Below are 22,240 nucleotides of genomic sequence, written 5' to 3'. Positions count from 1 at the left end.
TTGCCGCGGAATTGAAGATTTTCTGTGAAAATTTGTTTATCTTAGCAATCGTTCAACATATATTTCCCTGAAAAATGTAAGAAATTCTCTTACATCCGAAGTTTCATGACATCTCTTATTTCTGCGCTACCAAAACTGAGCGCAACACACACTTGAGATTCATCTTTTCTCATATACACGCATTTCTGGCGTGAATTTTCCCATCCTTGCAAATTCTCTCTGCCCTGGATATATATTGTTCTTTCAAGCTGTCTACATTTCCGCTCTGTACTATCTGATTCCGAGGGGGAAAAAAAGATTCAAAGCATACCTTCAGTCCCATCGTCGTCGATAAAATCCACCGTCAATTTGTTAGAATAGCACAAGTTGAACGTTGATAGGGAAATGAAAAGCAAAACCGTACCGGCGCGCGGGATGAAAGAAGGACGGCGGAGGATTGAAAAAGGTGGTGTACGCGGGAGGGGACAAATGATACGCCGCTGCAAACGAATCTGATTATGGCGTAACCGCGTTTCATTCGACGTTACTGCCGTACGACGAATCGCGATGAGCGCTATTACCTTTTGTCTCTTTCATCTCGTCGAGCACTCGAAGGAATCGACTCTCTCGCATTTCTCCCATTGGCTTTGTACGTATTTCTGTTAGACGTTATTTGGCATCGACAGAGGAAAAGAAAGCAGTTTCCGCTGTTCCGTTGAATCAAAAACTTTGTGATTGATAAACGTTTAATGTTTTCTGTAAACCAGCGGATTAGTTGGATTCGCGTGTTGTTGACTCGCGAGAAATACAAATTTGCCGCAAAGTCGTTGTTTTTAAATTTTATTTTTATACATTCGGCGGGATAATAACATGTGTCGCGATACTTTTAAACACAATATTTTCTTAATGAATTTTCCATCAATTTTGGAGGGGAATTTTTTAGAAAGCTCGAAGAGTCGCTCATGGATTTTATGATCGTGCTTTTATGTTTTTTACATCATTGTATTTTACGGAACGGCTTCCTGCGCTCCAACGGCATAAAACCGCGTAAAACGCAGAAATCTCTCGCTAAAGCGAACGAACGATTATTATCATCAACGAGCCCTCGGCTTTATCTATCGTTCGCTTTCTCCCGCTCATATAATTGAACGCGAATCATTCATATCGTATTTCAAACGCTGCTTCTTTCTTCCAGCGTCGTTCGACAACTACAGGTCGGTCTTGTATATCATAGCACTATAAAAAAAGCACGAGACCACCCAGACGAAACAAAGTGGAGTGTGTTGTAAAGTTATGAATTCGACAGATATCAGAAAACCGTCTTCATTAATAATTTCAACGAGTGTTTTTATTTTACAAGGTTATGATATATGCAGATATGTGATAAATAAAAAAACCACCGAACGTGGAAAGATTTTTTCCGGATTTTTCGTGAGATTTGACGGAACTTGCAAAGACAGTAGCCAATGATACAATAATAAGTGATATAACAGTATATTTTTTTTTTTTAATCAAGATTAAAAAATCTACATGACGAGTAGAGCTTAATAAACCTGTTCGTATTAATCAAATCGTATTTCAAGGGATATGATATCCATTTCTTTTCTATTTCCGCGCTCTACGCGATATAACTATATAGTGTGATACTAATCTCGGAAGATGCTTGACGGATACATGCAATTCCTTTCTCTTTCCCGTAGGGACATCGACGACGTTAGAATATTAACGATACTTTTATTTCTATTTCGAGACATTCTATGTTGCCGATCTCTCCATCGTGAATCGATGTGCTCTTAATAAGGACTTGCATTCAGCTTTATAATATGTAAAAATAATTTTTTTTTATATTATTTAAAAAATATTTTAAAATTACATTATATACATACTTTACATCATCTCTATAGCAACTATACTCTTGCATATGCGTACAATACATTGTCTGTTGGATGCATCCGCGCTTGATGCACTGACGAGTCTATCGTGCTTGATGCGCAATGCATTCGGACGAACAGACATTGTAGTACGTTTTCCGATGCTGCAAGAAAGCGCAATTTTTCGATACCAGGAAGAAAGTGCAATTTTACCATGCTGAAGAGAAGCTGAATTTTTCGATATTGAAAGGAAAGTCCATTCAGCGCCCCGAATGCGCCGCCTCTGATACTAAATATACAATATTCTAAAATATGCAATGTACATTACAATATTTGTATATATTTATTTGTTTTCTGTAAAAGTAATTTTTGCATGTATGCACCGAATTCTGAAGCAATTGAAATTCGTGTGGGGTGCAATGAATTCCATACATGAGAATTTATAAAATCTCTAATGTGTTCACGTGTCACGTATAAAGCGAGGATTAAAGTATTTGGTATGCGAATTGTATGTAAGCGTCTAATAGCAATTTCTAATTTGATATTTGGTCAATAGACAATCCGGGTGCGAATGAGCAATCGCCCGCACGTGTTTCTGCATACGGTGATTTCGCTAATTTCGGATTTCCATCGCTGCGAGATCGCGCAAACACGGAAGCGCTTAGTTCATTTTGTGTAAAACGATAGCATACATACCGTCTTATGAATTACGCTACAGAGATGAGGATGAATTATGAATTGGATATCCGAGAAGAGAACCGGAATTTAGATTGCAAACTTGAATTGTGCAACTGTGATGTTCTTTGGTGAAGTAAATTATTTAAATTTCAAAAGCTGCATATGTAAAACAAAATTCATCGTTCGCCCGTATTTTGCATGCAAAAGTAATTTAGATAGAAATCGGCGAGCTTCACACGAACGATTTTAAACACGATTATTACTGAATTGTTGATATAACTCTCGAATTATGCAATAATTCGAAATTGGAAATAACAATTTCGAAAAATTGTTATATACATAAAGATATAAAAATATTTCAAAATTCAATGATCGCGAGTATCATAATTGCACACATGAATGTGAATGTAACGAATACACTTTTACGAAGAGAACGGAAGCTATGCTTTTATTGAGTTTAGATGAAGAGATAATTTTTGTAGAGTTTTTTTTTACATAAAAAAACAAATTAGTCCAATCCCTGAATTTTCTTTTATATTGCATTAAAATAAAACACGTGTTTTGTAAAGAACGTCTCTTTTTCATACCATGCTTTGACTGTTTTTATAAGTTCGGTCATTTATTAAGAGATGTCTTATACCGGATTATAAAAAACTAATTCTCATAATTGAAAACAGCGAGAGTCTAGTACAAATAAATGTGCAGAGAGGCAGATGAAATCCAGAGGCGGAGGAAATTTCGGGTTCGGATAGCTGCTATCCCTTTTTGCTAACCTACCGTTTCAACGATGTTTACTTGCGCTAAATTATCGTCTAGGAATACATAGAAACGTAGACTCTATCCATCTTGTATGTATTGTCGAATTCCATGTGCATACCTGATTTTCTGCAAGTCTCGCATGATATATCGTCTGCTACTTGAACGATCCTCGTAACGAATAATATTCCGCTGCTGAATAACAAATATTATAAAGCAACTCGATTTTTCTTGCGAGAAAAGTTTTTGCCCGGAAACGTTTTTACGATTTACTTTGCGCTATCTTAAAAGAGCTACTTGAGAAGAATTATAAATGAATCGGATCGTAATTTGAATCGAACGAGAGAAAAATAAATAAATTGGAGAAGAGATATTTTCCGCCCCTTGTGAGATTTGGATATTTTTAAATGAGAGAGAGAGAGAGAGAGAGAGAGAGAGAGAAAGAGAGAGAGAGAGAGAATTAGGTAAGAAAAGAATTAGAAATTCTGAGTCTCCATATTTTTTGCGACTCGTCTGGAGTCGTGTTACATCTCCCGGCAGAAAGAATCGAAAATCGAATTTCGCCGGCACGCGGAATTTTATTTGCGATCTTAAAGCGGATGGCTCCGGTGCCAAGTCACAGATCGGGGTAAACAACGATTTGGCTCGCTCCGGTTGCATAGGCAGGAGAAATAATAGTGGTGAAAAGACTCCTCTTATTCGCCCGCTCTCTCGTTTGTTGAAACCGTTGGGTCGGGTAAAACGAGGGAAATTTTTTCGCCGCTGTTATTCCGCGCTTATGTCGAGATCGGGCCATTTTGCGCTCAAAAAAAAATGTCTCGCGTCCGTTCTGATCGCGATGTCTCGTCGGATCCGATCGAATCTAAAAACGATCGATGTAAGTCATCGTCTTCCGCGTGATGCCGGAAATGAACCTTTTGGCAGGAAGCCCGGATAATCAATAATACTCTGCGAACGCGATAAAACACGTTCGTTATTAGCGCGGCGCACTCTACAATCAGGAAATAGGAGGAAGAACGGAAAAATAACCAGTAGTTTCGATCAGTTGCCACGAACGAGAGGAGAAGGAATAGATGCACTTCGCTAATTCGCTGATAATGGCACGTCCGAGTTCGTAATAGTCCAAATAAAATAGCTTTTTATCTTTGGCTGTTCATTTACAGACGGAGAATTCGGTATTTATTCTCATATTTGATGACATTTTTAAATTAATTTTCCAGAGAGCTAATGTCAAAATCTGTAACGCAATTACCAACGCGGAGACCTATTTAATTTATGTTAATTGAAAGCACTAATTAATTTCAAGGAACCAGATGACACACTCTCTAAATTAGAATTAGTGAAATTGAAAATTTCACAGTGCTATATATATTTAATTATAATCCTAGAGGAAAGTTCTCTCAAATAGAGAGCAAACTATGGAGGAAATCAATACTGGAATACTTTGTTTTTGAATAATATTTCTTGAACAAAGACTAAAAATAAAACTTTTAAAACATAAATGTAAAATTTAACTATAATATAATATTATAGTTAAATTTTAGTTTATTACTCTATATTATAATATAATATATAGTAATAAACTAAAATTATATATATATATATATATATATAGAAATATTTATATATAATTGGCAGGTCCGATGAACTGACCGCCAGCTCCGGGGGACTTATTTCCACATTAATCTTGCCAATTAGCGTCATTTACTTATTAGAATGATATTGATACTGCCGCATGGCGATTATATTGTAGTGTTCGCGTTTGATCATCATGACCGACAATTAATCGGAAATGTTGGTAAACTGTCCCGCAGTGTTCCCACGTCAAGTTAAAGTGAGACAAATTGAATGTCAATATATCGCATATATGTAAAAGGACAGGTTTTTCTACGGGGGTGCAGTGGAATGTAAAACGTAACGAAGCACCGCCGGTATAAGCGGCGTTTTGTCCGTCATAAAATTAAATATCGACCTCCTCCGCGAGGAATTTAATTTCACCTCGATCTACCAGACTGTCTAATTACCCATCCTCTATGCTATGAATGCAAATTAAGCCGGGCGCTGCACGGGCCTCCTCGATGATCAGGTATGCATCTTTTCGGGGCATGCCACCGGGGAATACGGGAGTATTCTGTTCTCGTGGAATGGCCAGGTGCAGCGCTATTATCCAATATGACCTAATTATGATGGTACACCGACATAGCGCGACCATGCGTTCGCTATAAATGGACCCGCGTAAACCAGTCCTGCGTGCGCCAACACCGCACGCCGATATAATACGCCTCTCGTAATAACGACCAATTCGCGTTCCTCGTCCACTTTTCTCATAACGCGCGTCGCGTTCCTCATCGGCCGAGAACGTAGACGCGTATGCCGAATCCTATCGATCCGATCGTATTGATTGACGTATCGACACCTGTCGTCGCTCCACCGCTGACTTTCGCAAAACTTCGCAATCAGTTACGATTCCCTCCCTCATTCCTCCCCTCTCGTGAATCGTGATAAACATGCTAGGTCGATTGACAACGAGCTGAAAGAAAGCTCGCAGTGCGAAGTTTCGATCGTCGCCATCGGCGACGGTTAGTATTTTTGACATTTGATGCTTAGGTACTATTATAAATTAAATGCTACAGTACATATATTTATTTCACTACGTTTTTTACATACCAATGTAGAAAAAAATGACAATTTTTTATTTAGAAAATATTTAAAATTTAAAAAAAGATTTGAAGAATACAATGTTTAATATTACATAAAAATAAAAAAATTACTAAATAATTAGTACCACTAGCTGTTACGCATATTTATTCGTCAATAATTGTATCTTTTAATTGTTGTAATTGAATAAAATATTATTTGAAGAATTGAACTATTGTTTGTCGAAGATAATCGATCTTCATAATGTTCGAGTATCTTCTCACAAAAAGTCAAAGATGAATAAGGGTATAGACTAAATTTTTTGACGATTTTCAAAACTAATTGACATATCGACACTTGTTATTCGGTTGATATTATTATTGCATCGCGCTATTTTGTTACTTTATCGATTTTCCTTTTTGTGCAAATAGATTTATTACAATGTCGATGTACAAAACAATTTTAGACTTATTTCTGTTATAATTAAATTAATGTTATAATTAAACTAATTAAAATTGATATCGTATTACTATATTTTACAGATTGCGTGAAATTTTCGGTAAGCGAATTTATATCCCGCAGTATTGGAGAATTTAATTTAACTACAGTTCCAAAATATAACAGAGAATTCAAAGGAATGTAATATACAGCGTGTTTAAAGTCACAATAAATAGAATGCAATGTAGCAGCAATGTAATTCGGACACTAACGTACGGGATGTAGCTGTAGGTAGATAGTCATACAAATTCAAATGAAAGACAGCGAAGGGACAAGTGATACGTTGTCATTTTCATTCCTGTAATCCGATATGTGATCGACATCTTTAATTCAAATGGTTAATCTGATTGGTTTAATTTTTGATTACTAATTTCAAGAATAACGATTTTGAGGACTTTTATTTTTCCAAAATTCCTCTTGAAAAGAATATTTTTGTTTTTGGTATTATTTATTTATACTTATTTTTATAAATTTCTTTTGGAAGGAGATTCAGTAAATCAATTCCCTTATAGGATATATAATGTACGTTCTACAATCAAAATATATACAAAATTAATCTAATTAATCTAGATTTTGAAAAGATTTATGATGAATATTAGACGAATTAAGTTACAGTGGTGTGGCGAAGGAAATTTATTAATGTATAACATGAATATGTCAAATAGTTTACAAAGAAAAAGAATGTATAATGTATATGATAATTAGTGTATCCTTGAGAGAAAGTTTAGGAGCTCTATTCAGCTAGTTTATTAAATATCATAATAAGCGTTGCAATTATTGTGTGTGTCTTTATTTAAATTAATTCTATTCCTTTGTGTGTAAATTATTTTTTAAATTATTTTTTGTAGAAATTAAAAATAAGACTTGCGAATATTTTTATTATTGATAAATCATTTATTTATCATTTATTTGCAATACAATCAGATACAAATAAATGTTATGACGAATGTCTTGTATTATTCTTATGTTTTTTTAGTTCCATGTTAAGTTACCTCTAACTGATTCACTTAGAGCATCTTCGTAATATTTATGTAAAATTTTGTAAACTACGTTATTGATAAGTGAATGATTTTATTGTTAATAAAAATATTTGCAAGTCTTATCTTTAATTGACTTTCTCTCTTAAAGTTTAAATTGTTAAAAAGAGATATCTAAAAAATAATAGTCAATTTTTTAAAAAATCTAAAAGCAAAAATATTCTCTCAAATAATTTCACAAATAGCATTAAAATAATAATTCAGAAAATGTTATAATTGAGAATTGATATAAATTTATCTTTTTAAGACTTTAACAAATTTGTATTTAAGTATTTAGCATTTCATTAGGAACGAATAATTGTTATATAAGATAATTATAAACTTGTCTTACAGCAAAGCATGATACCTTCGCAGTTTAAATGTTCTTAATCGTAAAACATCTTCTTTCTCTTAAATGATCGCATTAAACTTTTTGCTAATGTTTAAAATTCCAGAAAAGGCGATCAATAATAAAATCGCGAAGTTTCTAATTAAATTGCTTACTAATTCTTCGTAAATTGGCAACAATGTTTTGTTAACGAAGCACGAATGATTCGCGATTAATCTGCCACAAGTTGAGCGAACGAGGAAATTAATAATAAAGAGAGTGTTAGCAATAATCAACAGTTTACAAACCCCACGGCAATCGGTTCCCAGAGGAAAGAGAGCTTGCGTTACATTCTTTATTAATTGATCAGAGCGCAAAAAGATTAAGTTGGTAAGCAAAACATTTACGATAATACAAAAAAAGATAAGTGGAAACGTTTATGCAAATTTATTCTCCGGTATTTCTTTTATAAATTTCGTTTTTCGAAATTTATATTATATTTGTTGTTAGAATTCAGACGTCAATTTGTAACGAGAAATTTTAATATAACTCGAACTTGACGCAAAGTGCGCGCGAGTCAACGTAATTAGCGCCTTGATAATCGAAGCCTAAAGTTTCCCTTCGACCTTACCGGCCCATTGATACTGGCAGCAATGTTACTAAGTCCGCCAAACTAACCTCCCTACCCTCCTTTCGACATTCAAATAGTGTCAGTGCAAACTTGTCCAAGTCCCGACTGCAACTCGAGCTAGGTAGAATACGTAATGAGTACGTGGGCTCTTGACTTCGGGCCATTATACAAGCCGGCCCATTATGACTAATCGCTCGGTATGCCTCTCTATCGAGCCTCGGACGAGTGTTCGCGTGGTGAATGAAACTTGTATACACACACAAGAATCGCAATTGTAACTCGTTGATCGTGAATTTATTTTCGAATATTGAGTGATCGAATTTGCTCGGAACTGAGAAATATTTTTCTCGATAAATGACAATAGGAACGTTAATAACGAAATCCCACGAATAAAAAAAAAATAATTGCAGAAGAAACAATTTATTATACTTTTATAATTTGCTGACTGTCGTTATAATTAACGGTGTGCACTAATATAGAAGGAATCTTATAATTCGCCTGGGCTGTCTAATGTTCAGTTCGAGTGCGGTCGGATCAAACTCTTACTTTTCTACTTCACGTCGCTCACCGCTGAAACGCTTCCCGCACGAGATCGAAAATCCCTACATAATTTCTCGTCACGCGATCATTTCTCGTCAAGTGGCCACTTACATTCGGGCGCGATCTAATTTCTGGCTTAATCTCCGAAGGCGCGGTCCGACGATGGGGCACGATGTGAATGCGAACGGTCATACGCGCAGTCAGGATGCAAGGAGATGAGAGGTTGAGGATAGAAAGCGGGGGTGGGGAAGGAAGAGGGGGAGGGAGTTTAGGTATTGGCGATTCTATAGCGACGTATTAGCGCCACGATTGCCGCCAGCAGCCTCGGCCTAAGTGAATGGCTCTGCCGAGGGCTTTGCTGATTATGGCGTCGCCATTGATCCAGATCGAAATTGGCTTGCCTCTGTCATGGAACGTGCCCAGAGGACCATTAATATCCTCCGCGGGCCAGGAGCGAGCGGGTGCGACGCCCGTATCGATGACGGAGATGAGAGGAAGAGGCCAGCTAATCGCAAATATAGCCGCAGATCGAGGTGCGAAGCCCCTCTCAGCGCTGTCGGGATATATCAGCTCATTGAGCGATTAAATAATCAGCGTCCGATCGCTTCCCATCCCGATCCGTTGAGAGATTTTCTTTATTTTCTTTAAATCCTAATAGTATGGCAAGAGATAAAAAATAAATGAATAACAAATACGCTTTAGCAGAAAAATGCTTGAGCTCAAATAATATTTTGTTTGAAAAAATTATAGAGAGAATATTTTTTAGACATAAAAAGAAAAATATTCTCTCTGCACGCGATATTTAAAAATATATATACGCCAGTATTAATATATAAAAATCTGATTTTTCACGCGTATTAATTTTTACATATGTGAAAACTTCCCACAGCATTTTTCTTTTTAAGACCTCGCAACAAATAAAAATATGTACCATTAATAAAAAAAATCTATTTGCTTCCGACACATCCATTGGAAAGTAAAAAAATATATATTAAAAAATTTTTTTTGTAATATTTACAAATATCTCAACAAGATTCCAATTTATAGAAGAAAGTATCCAATTTTCTGACGTATTCTTACACCTAATTGTTGAATGTAAAATCATCTTTTGTACTAAACTGTTTTCAGATAATCACACTCTGACAACAGATAACTTTAATGTTAAACAATCGATTAACAGTAAAAAGAATTGGCTGATTAAAAAATTTATCTATTATAATATTAGGAAAATTACAATTCACTTGTCTGTTTATCGGCATGATTAATAAATTGTTAGGATTAAAACAGTTCACGATTCAGTAATAAATGTAGTATTCCGGGAGATTGTAAATTTGATGTAAAATGACAAAACTAAAGCAACATTCTCACCACTCTCGATAGTCTCGATTGTGCTCGTTACACTTCTACTTTATCCCCTTGTCGCCTGATTAATGAAGATTACATGCAATGAACTACAAAAGAATAAAGATGCTCCGTATTTGATCGCGCGAATTATATCGGGGATATGTATAAAATTTATGGGTTAACATACTGTAGCGTGTTACTTCGATACGAGTAATAGGTTATAAATATCGAATCGAGTGCAAATGCCATTTCATTTATCCATGAAATTTTCCGATATAGATAAATTATGCAGCATCGGAAATACGCCAATAATAGCAACGGATTAATTTAGATCATTTACGAGCCTTTATGATTTGCTTTTACATCGCTTATTGCTCTTTTCAAATCGATGAATAATTCATTTATGGAATAAATATCCTAACGCTCGTTTACAGTCAAACAGAAATATCTAATTTTTGCGTCGAAATGATTCAAAACAGAGAACCGCAATTATTTCACCAATCATCTGTTGTCGATGATAATAAATAAATGTTTTATATTTTCTGCAGTAATATTATTGTCGCATTACTAATATTAAGTAAAAGTATGTCATACAAATATGCATTTTAATTAATTTGATGTATTTTATTGCAGTCTCTGTGGATGAGTAAAGAAAAAAAAAACCTGAATACCTTTTAGTCCATCAACTAATTGAAATTTATTTTTTAAAGATAATTATTTGTGTCAGATTGGATTAAAAATGGAATAGCTGAGAGCACTCAGTACAGCTGAGGTAAATCTATTATTTTCTGCCATTGGAATATTGCAAAGAATTTTATACATTAGCTATTATTGACGCCTGTAATGAATAATGTACGTTTTTTTCTTAATCGTATCATTAGATGAACTAGCAGTCAGTATTTCCACAGAGAAATAGAAGTCGTGAAACTTTACTACCGTTTTTAAATTTGTAATCTGTTTTTAAAATTAAACCTCTTGGAAGAAAATTACATTTCTTGATTTACAGATTAACATTTATCGGAGATACGCGGATTTCCGGCGAAATTTTTCGAGAAAGTGTCTCTAAAATGTGTTTCTCGATACCGAGAATCAATTTTCGTTGCCGGTATATATCTTTTTCGGGACACCTCGTGGACGCGGCGATGAAGGCTGGAAGTAGATGATGCTTCCTTCCTCCGTCTGTATCTGTCGATTGCCAATATCTCGGCAAGACGGCAAGAGACGGCGGGATCGAACAAGCAGGATTCTTGGTTTCGATAAGAGTTAGTGCTCACTTGTTGACCCGCTTCGACGATCGTAACTTATCGAGATACAAGACCGACGATTGAGAGAAACGACGCGCGGCCAGACGCCGAGTCTCAGATTTATCGAGAGGTCTTAATAACGTCGCACGTATCAAGATTTTTATAGCGACATGTGCGACAGATCGCGCGACGTCGATGTGGTTTAGTGATTTTTATGTTTGAGATTCTGCTGATTCTTGACTCGTCGAGATTTGCGAGGGATTAAGCATCCAACATTTCGTCGACGATTGTTACATCATTGTTACGATTTTATTGAGACTCGTCATAAAAAACAAATCAAGATAGTTCACGAATCCGTTTTCTACACAGGGTTGGAAAGTTATTTTTTTAAAGTAACTCGTTACCATTATTTGTTACTTAAAAAGTAATAATTTGTTACTTTTTCCGTTGCTACTTTGTTAATGCAAAAACAAAAATTGAACATAAAGTTTACTTTTCTAATGTTTTTTAATTAAAATATTAATGAAAACCATATTATTTTGTATCTCTTTGCAAGAACATACAAAAAATTTAAAGAGAAAGATATTAAAAATGCTAAAAGTTATTTTTTTTTACTTTAATTTTGTGTTTCAAAATCTTAACACAATTTCGAACTTTAAATTGTTCTTAAAATTTTAGCAGCAATATGATTGGTTTACGACATCTTAAAGTTATAAACGTAACAACAGAACTATAAATACCAAAAGACTAAAGACTAAACACGATAAAAATTGTCAAGTAAGTTCAAAATGTACAAAGTAACGGTAAAAGTTGTTAAATTCATTATCATTACAGCTATTAAAAAAGAAATGTTATTACTTCCTACTAAAAAAAAGTACTGCGTAACGGCGTTACTTCTAACCCTGGTTTTACATAGCAGTCCATGTAGTGCCATCAGTTAGCCGCTGATCAGCGTTATGCCAAGTGGCATTGCGCGGCAAGTAAATTTTCTGTTTTATTGTTTGTGTGCAAATCATCGTTAGGCATTTCGGCTCATCGTTTGGTACGATCCGATTGGATTGCGCGAGCTCGCGTATAGTCGAGGAGAATTACAGACGCGGTACGCCGACCAATGCCGATTCGTTACAACGAATAGCTACGGATAGAACCGATAATGAATTGGAATTGTTTGCAAACTACATGGGCGCTTTAGCAACAACGCTAGCGCCACCGTTCGCTATAATAACGGACATAGTTATTCCAAATAATATGTTTCGATAATTGGAGGCCTTTACGTGTCGGTCTGATTGGAATTGCATGTTACCGTGCCAATGACGGGTCTCCCCGTTATCGATAAGACCGGCCTGTCATATTCGGAAACGCATGCCGCGGCGAGCGTCTTTGTTTAAGTTGGATTGCTTCCTTTGATATCTAATTGCTCGCCATTCATTCTTGATACGGGTGACGGGCGTAAGTTTGCTGCACCAAAATAGTTCTGACCTCTATCGAATTTGAGCGTTTCTCACTACTAACGGTTTTTGATAAAATAATGTGTACATTAGAGCCCACGAATATGTGACGTGACACAAATCACTATAGAAATTGCGAGACAATACTGAAATTCTAGAATGGTGTACCTTTGTTAAAAAAAACGATCGGGACGAGAATAATAGCCGAGAATAATAAAGAGAAAGGTAGAGGTAATGAATGTCACGTTGAATTTACCTGTGCACCGACGAGGCCAGCGCGTAATCTAGGGATGTCCGTGTGACTCCAGTCTGATCTGGCCCAAGGGTCGACCCTGCCGAGATCGCTGCTCAGGTTGACTTCGCCAAGTTGATTGTGTACGAACTTTCTGACATTCCAGGGCAAATCGTTGTGCCTGCGAATTAAAAAAATATGAGTTTTTAATATTACGCGTGCGCGCATGTAAGAAAAAGTTGCCGAATATGTATCACTTGAATTATTTTTTATTATATTTTCCATTTGGAACTGATTTGTATGCAAATTAATATTAAAAATTATAGCTTGATTATTCGGATATATATTACTGCAATGTTTAATCTTTTACCAATAAAAAATCAATTTATTATAAGCCTTTTTGCAAAAGATCTGATTTTGGCAATTCGCCTAAATTTTTTTAAAAGTATCGAATTTATAAATTAAAATAATTGCAAATATATAAAACATTCTACAATATGTCTTTTATGATAACACAAAATTGCATGACATTATTATCAGCTGTATTGATGAAAGGTTAACGTTAATTGTTACTGTATTGTAATGATGAGATGCTTTCTATTCACAAGTATCGTGGAACATTATATACTTGAATAATATGTTTGACATACATATACAAATGATTTGTGTATCATAATGTTACTTGAGATTAATAAGCAAGATTAAACCGATTGAATCGAGACTTATCGAGATTTGGTTTCGAGTATCCGGATATTATATATCTTTATGGAATCTATATCATTATGCAACGTAGTACATGATATGCTGAAATAATTACTTGATTACATTGATGGGATTACTAACTCCGAATACAAGACTGTATTTCGGGAAATTTATAGCAATCTAGCTGTATTTTTCAAATGTTTTTGTATATTAAAGTTTTATTTTATTTTTGCGAACGACACATGTTGGACGGGATTTTATCATTTCGATAACAAATGCTCACCCGTCGATCAGAGGCACTTCAGTGAGGATCCTCCTGATCACGTCCAGCCTCTGCTGGTGCGTGGCAGGCGCGGATTGTAGTAGAAACGGCAGACAGAGGCCTCCGAGGAGCAGGACGACCACTAGGAGCAGGACAGGCGCCAACACCCGACACCTCCTGCGAGGACTCTCGTCTCTGCGATCCTTGCTGCTGCCGCTGCTAGGCGAGTCCTCGCACGGCGGCGGTAGCCGCACGGTGCCGTTGCAAGGCGCCACGTCTGGCAGTTCTGTTAGGCACGTGGTCTGAAAGAACAAATCCGAAATTGTAATAACATATTTACTTGCTTTGCCTAATAATATTAATTTCGCTGAATTTTTCATCTCATTGCCGAGGACATTGTCACAAGGAATCGAGGAATAATTTTAGGAGCAGCTTTCAAAAAAATATCTGTTTATGATAGCAATTTTTTATGCCCACGCGGCACACGGAACATGTTAAAGATACATGTTCATCTTATCTACAGTTTTTTTTCATCAATTTCGAACGATGTGTAAGCGAAAACCAAGTTTGCGAAACAGATCTCATTCATAGAAGAGACAGAACATTTTGGGTCGGTTTAGTACATCGCGCACGCGTTCGAGATATTTGCTTGGTAAATTAATTAATCTGGTTAATAGCTGCTGCGGAGATTACACGCTGCTATTCAGCCGGCGCGTACGCTTGTGGAAATAAATAATTACTTGTCTGTAATTTCGTGCGTTGTAAGCGACACTGCGGAAGATTAATACCATCCCGGCTAACTGAAGTCAAACACAACATATTGTGATAAAGTAAACCGATCGAGTATTACAAATGGTTTTAATTAAACATATTCGAGCGCATCATAATATGATAAAACATTGTTTACAGTTACAAAATTACATTTTTACGTAATGTACCAAAGGCTAGTAAAAATAATAATGTATCCTGACGTTCTCTTAATGCATTGAATAATGCACGGAGTCGCTTCTTCTATTAATAATATCACATTTTTATTAATATTAACCCAGTTTTTAAGAAATAAGAGAAGTAAAGGTCTGTGTCAGTATTGCCAACTTTCTTCTATAAGGATACTCGATGAAACTTGCGTTATTTCTCTACACGTTGATCTTACTGTAACGTTTATAAACGGAATTCCCAAAATTGTTTCAAATCTCTCAAATATTGCAGTTGAATTCGGTATAAACGGAATTCCCAAAATTGTTTCAAATCTTTCAAATATTGCAGTCGAGTTTGGTGTAGCCGGGCCAGAGGGGACATAAATCCTCTCGTCTCGCGCACGTGCGAGACTTTTCGACGCGGGCGAAACGTATCCGCCGCGCGGCGAAGTTATACAATCGCGCGAGTTAACGACTATTTAAGTGTCTCTTAGAAGGTGCATTACGCTTAGTGGCGCATGCAACGGAAATGGACGGCACGGCGACTGTAACCTGTCCTGCGGAAAAATACAACCGCCGCGAAGTGGTAGTGCAGCCCCTCTCGAAAGAGGCCGCCGTCGGGCTCCTCCGCGGCGTCATTGCGACGCTCTGCAGGCAGCGCGCGCGGTAAACTTTTGTTCGCCCTCCTTTCGGCCACCATAAAACACGTTAACGCCCGGATTTTCCGCGTGTATGTAGCATATATATAGTGTAGAACACTGTCGCGCGAAAGGCATTGGGATACTTGGCGAGCCTCTGGGAATTTTCTCAGTTTCTACGGTTGTCGTAAACAACTCACCAAGTCATAATTCTCGTGTGCACACCCCTTCGCGATACCTCGTCAGATCTCACGCAGTTATAAATAAATTAAAATCTTCTTCAAGAGATGATACCCATATCCACGATAAGTACGACGATTATACGTTCTTTATTGTAAAGAATTGTTCTTTGAACCCCTATTTTAGATTTAAATTTAGATTTAAAAGATTTGTTTCCACATTTTCAGTCAAACTAGTTTTAAATTATCATTATAAAGCTGCGCAATATTCTATTTTGCTACGGTAGAAAATTTAGCTAACGTAGCAGACTGCTAATAGTTACAAGTTGGTTTCTTCAAGAAACCCATCATTGCAATGATAAGAAAGTAATGATAAATATCTTTTTTCTTTTAGCTTTCACGTTATTTTAATAAAACGTAATTCTTATGCGTCAACATTATAGATAAATTTAATTATTCCTGATTTAGTTAAGGAAATTGTGTACGAAATTGCGAACTTTCGATAACATATTTGACAGAAGAATAATAATCGAAAATAGTTTAACAGCAGGAATTTAAGATAATCTCGTTATCACAACTAAGAGAGGATAAGAAACAATTGGGGAGGCATAGAAAAATTTTGGGAGACACGATGAACAGTGTGCTATTTTCCGATACTCCTTTCGACGAAACTTCTATCTCACGCATTTCTTTCCTGTATATACCAAGTTTCGTGTATTTATGGCACACAATAATGCGAGGGATACGAAGTTTCGCAGGGAGATGCTCGTACGCGGTGGAAGAAACTCGAACGAGAGCGACGAACGCCGGATGAAGCCGGCAGATTCAACGAGCTAAACCGCGAAAATTATCATCGGTATTACCCACGCGAAAGAAACGGCGGTATGCGTTATTATCGAAGCGCGAAACAGCGAGTCCCATTTTTAGCCGTTTCTCCGTTTTCTTATTCACAACTCTCCGCTCGGCAAGAATCGATTATCGATATCGCGGGTAATTAATAGCTGCCTGAAGATAATGAAAATGAAAGCTATGGACGCGCGCTCCGTTTCCGTGCATATAACTGATCGAGAGAGAGAGCGGGGGGAATGGTGGAGGTTTCTTAATAATATTCGTAATTTATTTTTTAAAGTCAAGTTTAGTGTTATACATTCTCCTTTCTTTCAATAAAACAATGAATGAATTTTATTTTATTTGTTAAATGTAATGCAAAGAATAAAATATCGAAAGTACTCTTCAAAATTGAAACTAATTTGTTCTTGCAGATTTTTTTGTGACGCATAAATGAAGAGAGCAGTTTAAAATTTTTTTTGTAATTGCCGGTAAATTAATTCGTACTTTGCTACGTTAGCTAAAGACGATTATTGTCGCTCGTGATAGTAATAATGGGCGACCACCTTTTAGCGCTGCTCCTCCCGGATTTAACGAAAAAGCGAATTCAATGTACTTATATAACCATGCTAAAAGTTTTTAGTACGAGCATTTACCGCGAGCGTAAACGTATTAATTAAGCACGTTAATTGAGCGCGTTTAAAAATGAAACGACACATAAGGCGGTTATGTAATACGAAAGACACAGCGTTCGACTTATTCTCGTGTTTTTTTAAAAGTAAAATTCCTTAATAGCGTTAAAAACTAATATGTCTAATTTGAAAAATATTTAAACATCTTATCTTTTAGAGATAAAGTTATAAATTATTTAATATATTGATATCATATAAAAGTTTTTTATATAAGTATAAGAAAAAAATGTATATCATTTATCTGTCGTAAAGGATCTAAGAAATAGCAAGAAGATTAAAATAATATAAAATAGAATTTATGATATTATAATGATCTGCACAATTCACACAGCATTGATTTCTGTGTCTCATTGTAAGTTTGGGGGGAGGGGGAGTATTTTTTTGTCTTTTTAGAATTTTGGTTTTTTTTTCAACAGTATTTTTTTAAATTGCATTGATGTATGCGTGCGAGAAACCTAACAAAATAATAAACGTAAAATGTAATATAAATAAAAAATTTGGAAATTTCCATATTTGAAAAACAATGCCTAGCTGTAGTACTTTTGATTTGCAATTGTAAAATGTGGCGGCGTCACGTGTGTACCCACTTGTCACGATTATTCTACACAGGCGGCCTACATTGTAGTTTCACTCTGTATTTGTCATCGTACTTAAACTATAATGGAAGTCCTTTCTCATCTGATGTGTTTTTACGCGATTAAGTCCGGGCCCGATGTAGAGTGCGAGATTCGTAGTTGGCTCTTTGGGTAGACGCCGGGAAACCCGGAGGCGAACGTCATCGCTGATTCCTTCTTGTGTCTGGTTAATGGAACTAAGAAGCTCTCGTAAACGTATTAACTGCTGCAAAGGACATCGGCTTTGATCCGCCTGTGACGAGTACCTGTCTCCGTCTTTGCTCTTTGCGTCACAAAAGAACGCGCTCGATGCGTACGCCGTGTTTTAAGTGCTTTTGTGTAAAATTGTTTTTAAAAAAAGTTAAAAAACTGCGGGTACGCAGCTGGGCAAATGTAAAATTTTTTGCGAGTCAGTTCCACACAAATTAGTATACCAGATGAAAATAACTGGAGTGATACGCATTTGGCAATTTTCTTTTATGCATATTTAGAACATATTGGAGCATATCTACTATATTGGTATTTGAATCTCTTTTATCATTGATTTCTGTTTTTGAAATGGAAACATTTAGGACACATCTAATAATGATATTTCGATTATAGCTTTTCTATGTATCCATAATAAGCTATTCATAATACGAAAGATCCCGTAGGAGTAACTGGTTTACACAGTCATTTCGGTATAGTAAATCCACGGATTCGAGCTCATCACATTGTGGACAGTCAAACGTCACACGTACACATTCGTATTACATGAGCAAAGTTGCAACTGATACTGCAATAAATGATCGAAAAAAGAAAAAAAAATAGAAGTAACGTAATCCACAAAGAATATAAGAATCCAAGAGAATAAGAATAAATTAAAATCTGCGTATTAAATAACTTTATTTAAAGTTAATATCATCACGGAAATAAAAAAAAAGGAAAGTAATGAAAAAATATAACGCGCAATGTGATAAATGTGCCCAAAATTTTATTCATCAATTTTATTCATCTTAAGGGTCCCTACCTTTAAGAAGTTTGGGGGAAGGGTCGGAGAAGAAAAGATTTGCGAGAGATGCATCAAGAACTTGTCGGACAAGAGACTTAAAGTCCTGTCTAGGAGGCGCATTCTCGTTAAATGAGTCCGTAACGAGGCTTCTCGCCAAACTCTCGTAACAGGTCTTCTTCGAGCTTCTTGAAGTGCGCCAAATTTTACATCTCGCTATATAGCAACGCGGGAGATAAAAGCCACGCTAGTTTCGAGAACGCTTATCTCGCCGTTCATAATTTCGAAAATCGGACAAGTGGGACGCGGCCGCGAGAACGGACGCCGCGCCGCGAGAAGTTTTAAGCCGTAAAGTCCTCGGAGTTTACTCGTCGTTAATAGCGCGTCGTTGCGGCGTCGGGAAGGGAAGAAGAGGAGGGTGGGAGAGGGTTTTCAAAGGGAGAGACCACGGGAAACTCCCAATAACGAATGTGATTCACAAGTCGCGGTCGTACGCGCGTTTTTGGTTTAAAGCCGCGCGCCAAACGCCATACTTGCCCAAACGCTTCCCTTTGCACGCGCGTGTGCGCGCGCACGGAAGTAATGGGCAGCGAGGAGGAGAGACGGGCGGGCGTGAGGAAGGTCCTGAAGACGGCGGGGGCCCGTAGCGACATCGCGTGCGAGAGCATTGTCAAGTTTTCGTATAAATTTCTCCTCGACGTGAATTCAAAGACCGCCGGCGGGGTGGCTCGTATAAAGCCGTGCCGGAAGAGGGGGAGGGGGGGTTGAAACGGGATGAAACGAGAGCGCGGAGGGCTCGCCTAAAGAGCAGGTGGCATTCGAGTCTACGGCGCCTCCTTGTGTCGCCCTCCCTTTCCCCTCCTCCTTCGTCCCTTTATCTCGGCTGTCTCCCCGTTCTCTTAATTCCGGTGCGATTAACGGTCCGCGCTGCCGAGAAATTAGTCCGTCTTGTTTCTGTCCTTTGCTCTTTCTCTCCTCCTTCGTCCGCTTTCTCTCATCTTTTTCGACGTGTTGACGTGTTTCTATTTCTTTCCTATTTCTCCCTTCCAATTATCACATTCTTAAACGTGAAGTCTTTTATCGAACGATCCATCTTCTATTTTTTTTTTTTTTTAATGAAGAATATTTGAAAGACGTGGAAAAAATTAATATTATGAATAAAAAATAAAATCAATATCGCACAAAGATAATATTCTACCTATAGTTAAAGTGTCAGTAGTAGCATTTTATAGGCACGAGGAATCGCCACGTGTCCTCTTTCATGTCATGCGTAACGAAGTTTGCGCTGTATTTATTGTGCAACGAGCGCAGCACTGATTTTTTTGTTAATTAGCTTAATCAGGTGACGCTGAATCGGACGAATGAGCCGTGAAGAGAGAGGTGATTTTCTGGACGTTAAACAAAACGTTGTTTAAGAAGAAAATTTTGATTCCGCCGGTAAACTCGATATCGGGATATCATCATTAATGCCATTCCGCGCGAGCTGATTAAAAGGTAATAACGAGAAATATTATAATTATCGAAGCAATTGTGTTCCGTTCGGAATTATCAATACGCTTGTCACAGCGGACAAATACCGCGGGCTCCGCTCGTTTATTATCGTTTCACGCTGCATCGCGACGCGCATGTATTTCCCCTCCCCCTCCTCTTCTAATCCCTACCGGGTCGGAACGTTAATTTCGCCATTCTGTCTTCAATTGTGTAAGCCGCTCGTTAAATGTAAATTTTCCGCGTGCGACAACGGGCGGCGGAGGCAACGACAGCCGGTACGCGTGGTTCGGACTCGCGCCCCAGATTAGATTTAATGAATTTACGCCATTTCGACGGTCCGAATGTCGACGACGCGTCGCGGCGGAGACGAGCGCCAACATACGGGACATTTAGTTCGGAATTAAGGATGACCTTTGTTCTCGCGAGCCGTTGCGCTCGCCGCACGCGAATTCGCACGTCCGCGCACATTTTGTTTTGAGTAATGAGCGCGCTCGCGCGCGCCGCAATTGGCGCAAATACTAATGCGGAAAGGGAGGATGGGAAATACGGAGAAAGAGCTTTTGTCTAGCCGGAAAATGGCAGTGCGCCTCGTCTGTCGAATAGCCAGACAATAATTTACGTCCTTGTCACGGGAGATAGACGAGAACTAGACAGACGGTCTACATTCGTTTTGACGTGTTCGTACTGCGCGCTCTACAATAACAATCTGTTACTTTATTCGGATTATATGAGATGCAGCAAACTTACACCGACACTCACATTTCTTTTTGATTAATTTGGATTTTTACTCGGTAGATATCTCAATAATAAAAAGTTTATGCACTGAAAAAAAAGTTTGGTAATAGAGATTAAATTATTATTAAATGAAATAGTGCTAATTAAATATCTGATTAATGTAATTTAATTTGATTTTATACTTTTTTAAATATTCAGTGAGCAATTACGTTGGACTAAATTACTTGATTATATTATTATATTATTATGTTTGGTGACACTTACTTAATATACATTTAGAAAAGTAAAATCACCTTTAGTTATATTAACCGATTATTTAATTGGCATTATTTCACTCAACATTTAGTAATGAAACTCTTTTCGACAGCTAACACTTAAACTTACTTTGTACTAATATTAAATAATTTATATCAATTATATTATATAGTTTTTAAATATTTATTTTTGATAGCACATTATAATATATTTTACGTGCCTTTTAAATCATTTTGTCTGTCGGCGTTCACGTAATAAAAGTCCATTTTAAATTATAAGCATTTCGCAACGTAAACATGCGTTGTCTCTCGTTCTTTGGATCACTTTTGTTAATGATGAGAAGCCAGAGGCTTTTCCGATGCTTTTAGTTAATTAACAATTACACGAGCGACGGTGCAAGAAAGAACGGAGAGCGGGCAAAGAACGGTAACCGGCAAGGCGAACGAATGGGCCGCCTTTGTAAAACGGAAGCTCGTCGAAGGAAGTCCGTCTCTTATTGGAATTAAATAATTTAATGCGTCGCGAGCTCTTCCGGAAATTCCGAGTGAATTCTGCTCAGCATCTGAATTGAAACTTTGGCCTTCGATATCCTTTGCGAGCGAAACAAAATAACGTGCATTGTTGAATTAACTTACAAACGTTGCAACACTTTTCCCAAGATTGTATCGTGCGGAGAAAACTTCGTTTGTTAGGCGCTTCTTCTTTCGTTTGCCTACCATTTATGTAATCCGATTAAA

General features: G+C 37.0%; 1 protein-coding gene and 1 long non-coding RNA gene across 5 annotated transcripts in view; one reads left to right on the top strand and one right to left on the bottom strand.

Annotated features, from left to right (window-relative positions):
* Nucleotides 1-22,240, top strand: part of LOC118645961 — a 200,964-nt gene that overhangs the window by 67,220 nt on the left and 111,504 nt on the right. The gene's annotated exons all lie outside the window — the stretch shown is intronic.
* Nucleotides 1-22,240, bottom strand: part of LOC105834237 (dipeptidase 1) — a 135,987-nt gene that overhangs the window by 42,866 nt on the left and 70,881 nt on the right. For all 3 annotated transcript variants that reach the window (XR_004963594.1, XM_028190925.2, XM_036288046.1), the window contains exons 4-5: nt 14,188-14,468; nt 13,227-13,383 (exon numbers count right to left, since the gene is read on the bottom strand). Coding sequence is in view for 2 of the 3 variants with exons in the window: in XM_028190925.2 (XP_028046726.2) it covers nt 13,227-13,383; nt 14,188-14,468 (438 nt within the window). In the remaining variant the exon portion in view is untranslated. The remainder of the gene's footprint in view (nt 1-13,226; nt 13,384-14,187; nt 14,469-22,240) is intronic.

Source organism: Monomorium pharaonis, chromosome 6 (genome assembly GCF_013373865.1).
Source record: "Monomorium pharaonis isolate MP-MQ-018 chromosome 6, ASM1337386v2, whole genome shotgun sequence".
Classification (NCBI taxonomy): Eukaryota; Metazoa; Arthropoda; class Insecta; order Hymenoptera; family Formicidae; genus Monomorium; species Monomorium pharaonis.
The sequence above is the reverse complement of the archived record's forward strand: the minus strand, read 5'-3'. Positions and strand labels throughout refer to the sequence as shown.